The 13,006-nt window shown below is 40.6% G+C and overlaps 2 protein-coding genes across 3 annotated transcripts; both read left to right on the forward strand.

Annotated features, from left to right (window-relative positions):
• Window positions 1-77: 77 nt before the first annotated feature.
• Window positions 78-10,261, forward strand: usp40 (ubiquitin specific peptidase 40). 2 transcript variants are annotated; one of them, XR_013328409.1, is made up of 31 exons: window positions 78-683; window positions 751-818; window positions 1,197-1,310; window positions 2,141-2,305; window positions 2,378-2,524; window positions 2,618-2,761; window positions 2,840-2,968; window positions 3,043-3,162; window positions 3,234-3,341; window positions 3,641-3,811; window positions 3,880-4,015; window positions 4,080-4,161; window positions 4,264-4,435; window positions 4,511-4,595; window positions 4,681-4,751; window positions 5,103-5,488; window positions 5,848-5,980; window positions 6,060-6,108; window positions 6,194-6,247; window positions 6,449-6,537; window positions 6,628-6,714; window positions 6,869-6,905; window positions 7,402-7,466; window positions 7,567-7,641; window positions 7,707-7,892; window positions 7,980-8,095; window positions 8,534-8,599; window positions 8,678-8,888; window positions 8,980-9,070; window positions 9,154-9,248; window positions 9,399-9,451. XR_013328409.1 is itself a non-coding variant. In XM_077731742.1 (31 exons), the coding sequence occupies exons 1-31, from the start codon at window positions 500-502 to the stop codon at window positions 9,505-9,507; spliced, it is 3,750 nt and encodes a 1,249-aa protein (XP_077587868.1). In that variant the 5' UTR covers window positions 78-499; the 3' UTR covers window positions 9,508-10,261. The 2 variants fall into 2 exon arrangements, 1 of the variants encoding a protein (XP_077587868.1); XM_077731742.1 differs by having other exon boundaries at window positions 8,975-9,070; window positions 9,399-10,261.
• Window positions 10,262-10,542: 281 nt separating this feature from the next.
• Window positions 10,543-12,134, forward strand: LOC144206615 (fatty acid-binding protein, brain-like). The gene is made up of 4 exons (XM_077731677.1): window positions 10,543-10,710; window positions 11,051-11,223; window positions 11,707-11,808; window positions 11,920-12,134. Exons 1-4 carry the CDS (start codon window positions 10,638-10,640, stop codon window positions 11,968-11,970), a joined length of 399 nt encoding a protein of 132 aa, XP_077587803.1. The 5' UTR covers window positions 10,543-10,637; the 3' UTR covers window positions 11,971-12,134.
• The last annotated feature ends 872 nt before the right edge of the window (window positions 12,135-13,006 follow it).

Genomic DNA, 13,006 nt, shown 5'->3' on the forward strand with positions numbered 1-13,006 from the left:
ATGGTACTACAAACCAAGGTGCGTTGACTATACAACTACACTACCCACCATGCCTCACAACAATTTTCATTGCGGAGAAACAAGATGGCTGCTCACTGTTCACCGACGGTATTTGTTTTCACGTTTGTCGCTTTAAGATCTAAACGAGAAAGGAGGGACATTGTAAACACGACTGAATAGATCAAAACGTGTCTTTCTTAGTCATACGCCGGCACTCTTGCTCCATTTATTTTCTTGCCATCGTCCATTACCTGCGGACAACTCTTTAGTATTCATTTTCGCTGAGCTGTGGAGGAACCAGGTGAGATCTGAACCTGCGGATCTACGTCATTTTTGACCCGTTACGCCCCCCTTTTGCCCGCTATGTTCATCCCCGTCAAGTCGTCTTGCTTCCGCGTCAGTCCAGCAATTGTCAACAGAGAACTGGGCAAGACCAAGATGAGATAGCAAGAGGAAGTGTGGCGCGTTTACAAAACAGCATCAAGGCCAACGAAACGTCATGTTTGGGAATCTTTTTGAGGAGGAAAATGGCTTCATCACTGGAGGTGGGAGTGCTCCCACGGTGCTTGACGAAGCCGCTGCTCCCAGAGGAAGAAGCAAGTTGAGCGGTATTAAGAATCAGGGAGGGACGTGTTACCTCAACTCCCTGATTCAGACCCTCCTGTTCACCCCCGAGTTCAGAGGTGAGGTTTCACGGATGATGACAACCATCCAAACAACTATCTTATTCATTTCTCCTTCTGTGTGCAGAGGAGCTGTTTGCATTGAGGGCTGAAGAATTGGGATGTCTTGAGGATAAAGACAAACCAGATGCCAAAGTAAGTGCCGGGAAGTAGGAACACACCTGAGGTCAAGGGTCAAGGATGGGCAACTCAAGGGCTACTGTTAGTGCAGGTTTTTGTGTCCATCACTGATAGTTTAACTAATTGAGTGGTTGCTGAAAGAAGAAAGATCTGACTGCAATCCGGTGATTGCACTTCCAACATATTAAATCACTGGCTTCCATTGACGACGGCATCCGTCTCATCCACTTTGACTGGGATTGGACATTCATTGCCGTCATTGGATTGGAGGGAAACGTGGTTGAGCCACAACTGTAGTCACTTTTTTTTTACAAAATGCAAAGGGGCAAAAAGAAATGATGGACAAAAGAGCAGAAAATAGTCAGTGGTTACAATATGTGCTTCTTCCGGCAGGTGCGTGTAATCCCGCTGGAGCTCCAGAGACTTTTTGCTCGTCTTTTGCTGGTGGACCAGCAGAGCGCTTCCACAGGTGACCTCACTGACAGCTTCGGCTGGAACAGCAATGAGGTATGTTGACATATGAAAATTCTAGGCTAAGTTTCATTGTTGCGTTCATCAATCACAATGTATGCTTTTATGAAAATGTTGTTTTTTTACTAGTAGCATGAGTATGTTGTATAAAGTCACATAGGCTAAAAGTTTGACAGTGAGAACATGCTGAGGTAAATGTGTTCTTGGAAAAAGACGTAAAGAGCCTTATGGAAGCTCACTCGGGTTACTTGGTGGTATGTTTTAATAAATCACTGTCTTTTGCCATGATGTGTCAAGCCATGCTGGATGCAATAAAGAGGTCAGGCCTGCTTAGTGAAGGAATTTCCTTTTGTCCACAGGCAGACCAGCTGCATTGGAGGACTCAATATGTTACCTGGTTAAGATTTTCCACTTAGCTAAGAGGGAAAAAAAGAACCAGGTTTACAATCTAACTAACTATGGAAAATTGAGATGAAAACAAACACATTCTGAACTTGGAGTGTAGAAATCCAATGGAAAATGATAGGAAATATTTATTTTGAATTTGTTTATTGATGTATTTTTAAATGTTATTTTTTATGCATGCAGTTTTTTTCTTTCAAATGGGTGACATTTTTCTCAAACACATACACACACGGGCAAAAAAAACAACAACTTAGTTTTACGATTCTCGGATTTCGGTCAACGTGAAGTCGTAAAGTATATCTCAGTTTGAAAGGGCATAATAAAAAGCACGTTAGTAGCGACTCATAACACGTTGGGGAGGCTGCAATAGAGCAGTTGTGACCTGTTGAAATGTGAAAATAATGAGTCTTTTAAAAGCAATAGCTTTAAGAGTTTTTGTAAATGTTATGTGAAACCTACAGGGAACAAACCAGCACGACGTACAGGAATTGAACCGGATTCTGTTCAGCGCCCTTGAGAATTCCCTAGTGGGCACATCTGGCAGCACGCTCATTCGCCGCTTATACCACGGCATTATTGTGAACAGCATCACCTGCAAGGAGTGCGGCAACGTTAGCCAGCGACAGGTCAGTGTGTTTCATGTTAAGAAGACCTTTTTCTTTCAAGTGGAGCTAATCCCTTCTTCCATCCTTTAACAGGAGGACTTCTTGGACCTCACGGCGTGCGTCTGTGGCATGTCCAGTCTTGAGGAGGCCTTGTATAACATGTTTGTGGCGGAGGAGTTATTCGAAGGCAATAATCTGTACAGGTGTGCAAGGTGTGATCGACTGGTCACTGCTGCCAAGGTAAAATCTGCCTTCACTGGCATTATTCAATAAATACAGGTTAAACTTCTCAATTTTATTGTTATTTTTTTAAATGGTTGATCTTTTCTGCAGTCGGCCAAGTTGCAGAAACTCCCGCCTTTCATGACCATGTCACTATTGAGATTTAGCTTTGACTTTGTCAAATGTGAACGCTACAAGGAAACGGGCCGTTACCATTTTCCGCTCAGTATTAACCTACAACCATTTTGTGAGCAGGTATAGCATTTTAACACACAAGATTGGCACATGGAAACTGAAGAAGCTTTAGCTGAAGAGCGTTTTGCATTGTTTCAGACAAGGGGAGACGACGCTGATTATTCGTATGAGCTGTTCTCCGTCATTATTCACAAGGGTGGATGCTATGGTGGCCACTACCATGTTTACATCAGGGACATAGAGTGCCTCGGCTGCTGGGAGCCGCCGGTGAGAGGCAAAACTGCCATATTGCAAGATTGGGTTATAGAATTAATCAAATCTCCTTCATGGCTTTTTTTCAGGAGGAAGACAACGACAAAACAAAATCTTCTACCAATGCCAAGCAGGAAGTGAAAGTTGCTTCCGAGACCAAGTTTAACAAAAATGACCCCCTGTGTGTCCTGGCTGGTATAATTGACCAGGTATAACACCTAAAATAGCTAGCAGTTGTGGTGTTTATATGTTTTAAAAAAAATTTAAATTTTTTTTATAGGAGCCGTCAAAAAATGTCCGATTGGACCAGCTAGGCCAGAAATTCATAGAGAAGGTTGGTTCTTCCTGGGGCAACACCTTCAGGCAAGATTTTGGCCCCATTGGCAAGGTGATTTATTTTTTCCTCATTATGTGCCGTTGACAACAATATATGATCAGTTTATTTAAACTGGGAGCAAATTTCTGCTGGGTTAGGGTGAGAGTTCAATGTTTTGATTCATTATTTATTTATTTTTAATTGACAACATTTAAAAAACATTCCTTCTTCATACAAAGCATCTGCTAACCAATGTTTTGTTTCAAACAAGGTGAACAAAATAAGAAAAATGGAGGCCAATTCTTCGTGCACTGTTACAGTATGTATACAATCTTAATGACATGTCACTTATTTGTTCTCTTATCAAACAGTTCCTGCGGACACATGATGATATTTTCATATTGCTGTCCAATGATACTCGAGTGGCACTGAAGGGTGCAAAAATTCCCAGCCCCATGAATGAGTCCCCTGGCCCCATTGTTCCTCCTGCAGCTGCAGCCCTTGAAGATGGTTTTACGACAAAACCGGAACTGAAACAAGAGGTCAATAAATGAAAAAAATGCATGAAATGATGTGGTCTGGATGTTAAGTCCGTCTCATGACTCTGCAGGCTAGCCACTGGTTTGACCTTAATGACTCCACCGTGACCTCTATCAGAGAATCAGACTTGGAGAAGCAGTTCCAGGGTAAAGAGAGTGCATACATGCTGTTCTACAGGAAGAAGCAGCTGCAGCGCCCCAGTGAAGGTAACAAACAAAAAGAAGAGGGAAGGACTCCCCAAAAAAATTCTGACAATAGCCTCCTTTGCAGCACTGAGCAACCCTCACTATAAAGTTCCTCATCACCTCATCCAGATGGCTCGGGAAGAGAACATTAAGTTGCGGCAGACTCGGTACAGATATTCATTTTACAACCCCCATCACGTCAAATACGTCGATGGAAAAATCTGGAAATGAAAACAAAAGCTTATATCTGCAATGCGGGTCATTTCCAGTGAGGAGTATCAGGCCAGCAATAACCAGGTAGAGCTGCATCTCCACCTGGCTTCATCTTATCGCCTCATTAATGGAGCCCTGCGGCCAATCAGCCAAGAGAGCGATATCAGCACTACATTTGCTTTTGATCGTAGAAAAACTGTTGGAGACTTGAGATTAGCCATATATCAGGTATTTATTTATCTCTAAAAAAGTCCTGTATTTGATGTTCAGCATAGGAAATAAACAATGTTCTTGTATCCCTAGCAACAAGAACAATGGGAAGGTGACATGGTTCTGACCATGGCCAAGACACTTCCTGCAGGTCTCCACCTGTACAACACCCTTACAGGTGAGAGACACTGTAGTATAAAAGGCTTTATGATTACTAGGGAGTATGCATGTTTATTTTAAAGGTGGATGTTACCTTGTTACAGATGATAATGTTTCGCTGTGGAGTGCAGGTGTCGCTACAAATACTGACCTGTTTATTTGGAACGGACAAGAGGTGAGGCCAAATTGTAAAATGTTTTACTAAATAATTTATTATGCCAATTATGAGATCTAGATCTTAAATCAATAACAACATATAAATGGCTCAAAATGAATTAGAAAATCAAAAAGTATATAAGTATATATATGTTTGTATATATACTATATATACATATATAAGTATATACATAATTACATATGTACATATAGAATAAGTACCACATAACAAATTTTAGTTTCAACATAGTAGTATATTTATATTGAAGTCAACCATTACATTTTAATTTTGCAACCAACAACCTATTACTATTGAATACATTACCCACCTGTCTAGAGGTAACAAGTTAAAGGTGAATTGTATTCATAGGTATGTGGTGAAGGTGTTTTAACCGGAGCTGAGTGGGAGCCGGTTCTGCTCACTGTCGTCCGACCTTGCGTCGAGTCATGTGGCCAATCGGAGGACGTGGCCGCAAAAGAGACCGGCGACAGCTCGGACGGTGGAGGGCTAATGAAAGAGGCGCGAGCATTCGCGGGTGGCGCCACCCTCACCCAAGTACGGGAAGCCTTGGGGGAGCCTGCCGACAGTCTACTGTGCCAGGGGCAGACGCAGTGCGAGTTGGGCGCAGGCGAAGGTGGAGGAGCCAGCGCTTGGCGAGTCTTTCCGCCCCATGACATGTTCCGAACTCTCAAGGAGCTGTCGCTTAAAGATGGAGACACCCTGCTGGTGCTGGAACCACAGTCCCTTGACAACAAGTTAGTCATGTTTTTTCAATTTTGATGCATTTAATTTTCCCCATTAGGAAGACATTCTATATTTTCCACATTTACATAATATTTGTCCTTTTATATCAGAGGAGGAAACTTAAAGCTCAGAAGGGCAGATTAGGCTATCTAATCATTTTGTGTTTCTAGCTATTTTGTTTTTAATTTTTCTTTTTCAAATGACTTATTTTTAAATGGTAAAAATATGAACATGTTTCCTTTTTGCGCTTAAAGAAACAAAAGAACATTTGCTGTTTTTGTCTTTTTTTTTATTATTACTATTCCAAATCAGTACTATTTAATCTCAGAATGTTTGTATCTCCTGACTGTTTTCACTCTGTTTTGCTCAGCATGTTTACTATGAATGGAGATGTGATCACTGTGCCAACACCGTTTGACTGTCGCTGGCTTCAAGTGGAATTGCAACTAGACGATAACATGGAAGAAAGCCAGACAGTTAAGGTTCCTGCTTCAGGAGATATGGTTAGCTGCCTCCCCCTTTTGTTTACTTCATCATATTGAACACAAAATATTTCACCTCAAAATATTTCTGTCTCCACAGCTGCTTTGTGAGGTTAAAGAAAGGGCCATAAAAGAGCTGCAACTCCCTGGCAAGATTTTCAACATTTCTACACACTTTGTATTGTATTGAAGACTCAATTGTAATGCTAAATTTCCACTATTTTTTTCATGCAGGTGCTGAATACTGTCTAAGACAGATGGACAAAACTGGGAAACTCCTTCCTCCAGGTAATCTATTTGAAGTGTTTTTTTCATGGTTGCACTCAGCCTGGAAAATCCCACCCGCCCCCCATTTAGAAAAGCCATCTTCTGCTCTGTCATTGTAGCCCCCTATTAAATTCTTAAAAGCTACGCCTACCTTGTAATTTTCTACCTTTTGAACGCGGGCGGAGTCGTGACGCCTCTTCTCTTCTGTGCTTGTGTGAACAGTGTGCGAGGAGCTGTGCGTGCGTGATGCTGGCGTGCGGCTCATGACCACCGTGATGCTGTGTCAAGGCCGGGCCCCCAAGGCATCACAGGTTTGCTTTTTTCCCCCCGCTTGTTTTGTAGATGCAGGAACCTCCCCACTTCTTAGGAAGTGGTGGTTGAATGGAATTTCTGTGTTGCAGCTTTTCTTGCACTTCTCTGTGGGGGCAGCGCCACCTACCGGAACAGAGATGGACATTAATGTAGAGAAGAATTGGACCGTTAAAGAGGTTAGTTAGAAAGGGTGGGGTCTCAGGTGTATCTCGGCACTAGGACCCTTCAAATTGTTGCGCAAAGAGGCATCATTGAAATAAATTTAAGTGATGATTAATCAATTCTAATGCATTACTTTTTAGCTCTGTTTTTGTTTTTGTTTTTTTACAGTGCCTGCAGGCAATGTTGGATGCGGTTGGAATTCATGGTAAATTTTATACTACCTTTTTATTGTTTATTTTTTCCCCTGGCTGAACATCCAGTTACCGTTCAGGTTGTTTTTTGATGGACAGTAACTTTGAAGTATTACATCTCTGTCTTTCATTGAACCGATCTTGTTGAAACTTGGTAGCTATTAAATATATTTATCAGACCTAGGCATTGTCGTCATCATTGACTTGACAAAAAGCCTAGTAGTCATCATACCCTCAGCTGCGTATGACGAAATTGTATATTGCTGGTCCTCCATCCCAGGCAAGACCCCTTAACTGACATATTCAGACTCCGGATGTTCTTGGGGATATCGACAGTCAGTCCGAGCGCGCCGCCATCTTGAACTCTCCTTTCATAGACTACTATTAGCATGGGATGGTTTTACTTGGTCCTTGAAGCATGTTTTTGGAGTTTTTAGGGTTGATTAATAAATGGTAGACTTATTGGAGTCAAGTTTGTATCACTGATTTTTGACGGTGTAATGTTTGCAGACACTTGTTGGCACTTGAGAAAGCTCGACTGGTGCGAGGAGGTGGGAGAGGCACTGATTGATGAGGTGGGTCTATCGTCATCAATGGCAGCCAATCAAATAAGAAAAATAAGTGGTGCCCAAATATAAAATGGACTTCCGTTTCTGACACTTCTGGATTTCCCAGGACTCGTCGCTGTCGGACCTGAAGTTGAACAATGGGGAAACATTGGTTATTTCAGAAGGTCGACTTCCTCCCAGGGTGAGTTCATCGAGTCTCGTTAATAATTTCTACTTTGCCTGCCTTATATCTTTTTCCAATGTCAGGGATTTATAGAGATGTCGGTTTGGCTGTATCAAGACCCCGATGAGAATCATGTAGACAATGGCCACATTGAAGAAGAAATGGGAGGTCGCGATGCCGATCAACTCAACTCTAATTTGTCAGAGTTCAGACGTGTCGGTGAAGTGGAGATATCAGTGGAAGTCAGCCTGAACGACCTCAAAACTCAGGTTATTGTTGGCGTTGTGCCTTGGATTCCCAAAAATATATACATATATAAACATATTTTAAGCATTTTTCAATGTCTTGTGTGCCAGGTGTTGACGCTTCCGGCTCTCCAGGGCATGTGTGTTCCTGCCACCTGCCTGCGTGTTTGGGAAATGGAAGGACGCAAGCTGATCCGCATCCTCAGAGGAAACCAAGTCCAACTCAGGCATGCACAATCATATTATAAGTTTTCCCAACTTTGGCTAAATACCTTGCGTTGTCAAAGATTTTCAGCTTCAATTATTTGGGATTAGATTTATCCCAAAACCTACATTTTTAGTGGGGAACAGGGTTAAATGTCAATGTTGATATAACTCAACCAACAGAGGACAGTGTTGCGCTGAATTACTATTGAAACGATCAGGGCGATAAAACCATTTCGGATTGTCAAGGTCTGGTTTGTAGATTTCTTCACGTTAGTATTAAAAACTGTGAAGGCAAAGCTTGAGTTTTGAGTTCAATTCTCTAGCTAGATTCTTGCTAGCTGTTTATTTGGCTTTTAGGCAAATTAGATTGTGGTGGTCAAGGGATTGAAATAATTTGTAATGTCACTGTAGAGGGAAAAGTGTAATTGTTGTTCATGCTTTTTCTCCTCCCTCTTCAGGAAGTTTAAACTAACTGGCGGCTCAGATATTTGTGTGCAGCCGCTGCCAAAAGAGGAAGACCTCGGGTAAGATTAGGTTTCCCTTTGCTTGAATGCTTAATGCCACACATCATTTGGTAATCAAATTTCTGTCTTCTGTCAAAGCCCCAAAGAGATATTGCTGAATGTTAAGGTGGGAGTCCCAGGAAAGCGCTTTTACCAACCGGCCCAGGAGATCATCTGGGACATGTCGCGGGATTCGTCTCCTGCCAGATTGTACGCCTTGGTGGCCGAGCACTTTGGCTTGTCGGTGGATTCGGTTCGACTGGCCAAGCACCAGCCGCACAAACACACTTGGGATGAAATCTCTACCTGGGTGAGACAAGACTAAAGTATATACACATATATGTACACACTACTATTATTAATTCATTGGCGATTTGGATTATATTTTCTTTAAAGAGCAGGCAGTTGTCCAAGAAGAAGAAAAAGAAAAAGACGGACTCGTTACTCGGAGCACCTTTTCATCTCAAAGATGGTGATGTTATTGGTGTCAAGGTAAAGGGAAAAAAAGCATTTAGAAATATGTATTCTCAATCAAATAATAATAATGTATTTTGCTTTTTTATCCCTTGATTCAGAATATTTTGATTGACCAAGTGAACTTCAACACTTGGGAGGATGAGGAAGGCCAGCAACAACTTCGAGACAAGAAGCAACACCATGGCAATGAGAGGTAAACATATACATAGTTAACATATGTATTTATTTATGTTTTTATTGACTGCTTTAAACAAGTTGATTGGTGCATTTCTAATTTTAATAGATGAACTAAATACAGCAGTCGTCATCATGATGAGTTATTCATTTTGAACATCTTTTTCAGGGAGTTGACTGGAAGCACAAACTGTTCTGGATCTCAAAGGAAGGCGAGAAAGAAGCCTGAGGTGGCGCTGTCGATCAATGTCGGCGTCTTCAGTAGCCATTGCCACTAAAGCTCGATGGATGGACGTCGTCGTACAAACAAATGCGCAGGTGCCATGTTTCATTAAGGACAATCCTCAGAAATACCTTGAAAGATCAGCGTTTATTATTATTTTTTGTTTTTGTTTTTTACTGGCAACTTATTGTTGTAGATAAACTGGTTATTCTTACTTCAATTCAGATGACTTGATGCTCTAAAATGGAGAGGGCAGAAGAGGCCTCCCTACCTCATGATACCTCATTTTTCTTTGGCTTTTAGTCTACCTCTGCGTAAACCCCTTTTTAATCCATGTTAAACTGCCAACAACAACAAAAATCATTTATTTTAGGGTTAAAAAACAGAAACGGTTTCAACTAGCAAGGGGTACTACTGTTGTTTATTGTTTTTATTTTCTACTTTATGCTTATTCTGCTGAACCATACTCCTATTCATCATGGAACAAAGGTACTTGAATGTTTTTGTTTTGTGTGTAAAATCCTCAATGGGAAATTTGGCAGAGGAGAAAGAAGGATTTGTTATTTTTGCTTTGGTCACTGACTATATTTTTGCCCTGAAAGTGCCAAGAATTCCCACAAGGCATCCCCTTCCCACTAATAACTGACAAAAAAAGATCTGTCAATTATTTAAATTTGTACATTTCCTCAGAATAGGTTTTACTGTAAAAAATATTTTCCAAAACAACAATGAAATTATGAACTAATTGCTAATGCTCATGGGTTAAGTATTAATTATCTTTCAATAAAATTATTTTTAATTATCTTGTGCACACTTTTGAAGATGTTAATTTTCTTTTGATATTACAACTTCCAAAGCTATTATATTACACTATGTAAAGAATTTGACCTATTATTATTACTATTATTATGACCTCACTTAACACCCTTCCAAAAGATATTTTGTTCATAGTAAAAGCAGCCTTCAACATAATCCACCATTGACAGTAATTCCTCGGTTTGATCCAATAAGAGGCCACGTCTCTTATAGGATTATCCAATAAGGGTGCCTACTTCAACCTCAAGTATCCGCCTCCCACTCGTGTATAATTTGACAGAAGAGCCCACACTGCACAGATCTGTACAGCTGGTGTCAGATGGTGTTTCAGAAGATTTTACATTATAAAACAAAAAACAAACTGACAAAATGGTTGATGCATTCTGCGCTACATGGAAACTGGTGGACAGCCAGAATTTCGACGACTACATGAAGGCAATCGGTGAGTAAATGAAAAGGAGTTTGTGCATGATTAGTACACTTAGTCTCATTGTATGGATAGACATCATTTCAAATATGTTTTCAAATGTTTGCATCTATGAGAAAATGTACAATGTGCATGTAAAATGTGATTAAAATGACTTCTGGTATTATGTATAGGTTTATGTAATATTTATGTAAAAAAAATAGGTGAAAAGTGCTTCACAATCCCATCTATACATTGTATCATTCTGATAGATGTCACTTTTTATGAAATGGGAAAAAATATCAACACATTTTCCACCATATATATTATTCATGTCTATTCCTCATATTTTTAATCCTAAAAAAATCTGCTTTAGGTGTGGGCTTCGCCACAAGACAAGTGGGCAACGTGACCAAACCCACAGTAGTGATCAGCCAGGATGGTGACAAAGTGGTAGTGAAGACCCTCAGCACCTTCCGAAACACTGAGCTCTCTGCCAAACTGGGAGAGGAGTTCGACGAGACCACCCCTGATGACCGACATGTCAAGGTAAATATGACCACCACACCAAAGTCATACTAACTAGTTCCATAGAAATTGTAAGAGAATTGTATGGACATGCTTTCATTGCGTGTCAACACGCACACGCACGTGTTGCTTGCCGTGCTGACGTCTGATGATTTTGAGTCAATTCCTTTTATGTTTGGGGGCATTTGAGGTCACTTCTTATTGATTTGTGGTCAGCTTGGGACAAAAGTGGTAGAGGAGTGAATCTGTAGCATATTTTTTTGTCAGATGAGCGTGCATAAAAGTTTTAAAGTTGTAACAGTTCATGGACACAACTAAATGAAAAAAATCTGTTTATTTTGGGTGATTTCCAGGTCAATTTGACCCATTTTTTTGAAGGGAAGAGTTTTCATTTGGAACATTTCAAATTGGGCAAAAAAACAACAACCTGGGTTACAGGTCAAAGACTGTTATGCCACCATTCCATTATGAATTAAACTAATGAGTTCTTTTTTTCCTTTCTAGTCCACTTTTACTATGGAAGGAGACAAATTTATACAAGTACAAAAATGGGACGGCAAGGAAACCAAATTTGTCCGTGAGATCAAAGATGGCAAGATGGTGACGGTACGAAAAACATCCTTATTGTACAACAGTGCTTTGATTTATGAGCACTGTCTCAATATCTATAGAATGTGTTTTAATATACAATGTTTATTTCTTTTGTTGTCTTTTCAGACAGTGACATTTGAAAGCGTGCAAGCCGTGCGCACATATGAGAAAGCCTAATGTAATGTATCTTTGCTTAAAAAGGAATGCTTGGCTTTTTATTAATATTTTTCTGCACTTATAATTGGCATAGCTTTATAGAGTGAAAAAAATTGTCTTAAGTTCTTAACATGATAGCATTTAACTCACAAATGTTTGCAATAAATAAGAAGACAAAAACTGTTGATTGAAGAATAATTTCTGTTAATGTGTTCAAAGGATGCAGCATAATCTTAATATCTTCATCATGGGCTGTATTATAACTCATTGTCTACCATGGACGGCGATGGATGTCCAATCTATTTTCTCCGGTAGGCCATTCGCTTTTCATTTTATCAAATTTCAGCAAAAATGTAAATAACTCCATAAAATGCAGATAAGATAAATAAATATTGAATTAAAAGTACCCCAAAATAAAAAAAAAATCTCTAAATATTTGAACTAGTATTGAAATAATAACACTTGGACACCTAATTATTTTTCCTTCTGAAATATTTTTTAAAAAGTCATCCTGGGGCTTCATACATGAAAAGAAAAGCCTGAAATAAACCACATTTGTCCCTTTTGAAAGACTGTGGACAGTGCGGCCCCTGTGCCCCTGCCAGGTGACAGCTGCGGGGGCCAGCACGACTGGGCAGTCTAAACGACCTGCAGTGAACTCAGTGCCCCCCCCCCCCCCCCCCACACACACACACACATGGGCCGAGGGAGCAGTGATGTCACTAATCTGATTTAGGCAATGGTGTCATGACGTGGACGCAACACGCGACGGCGTGGACCAACCGTGATCGAATGGCGTGACACGTATACAAATAGAAAACAAAAGCCAAGTGTGATGGACAAATGGACAAGTCCAAGCTTGCTAGGCGACATAATCAATCATCCTCCGCCAAAGCGGACGATATTGGGCCACAAGGAGCTCTCTTCTTTCCACTGCCAACTTTGCTTTGAATGTGCAAACAAAGGATGTGTGCTAACTGGAGTGGAATTCAATTGCATTCAAAGTGCGCTTGTGTGGACTGGTTATTATGTTCTGCCAAAATCTGGGCACAAAGTA

This window comes from Stigmatopora nigra, chromosome 13 (genome assembly GCF_051989575.1).
Source record: "Stigmatopora nigra isolate UIUO_SnigA chromosome 13, RoL_Snig_1.1, whole genome shotgun sequence".
Lineage (NCBI taxonomy): Eukaryota > Metazoa > Chordata > Actinopteri > Syngnathiformes > Syngnathidae > Stigmatopora > Stigmatopora nigra.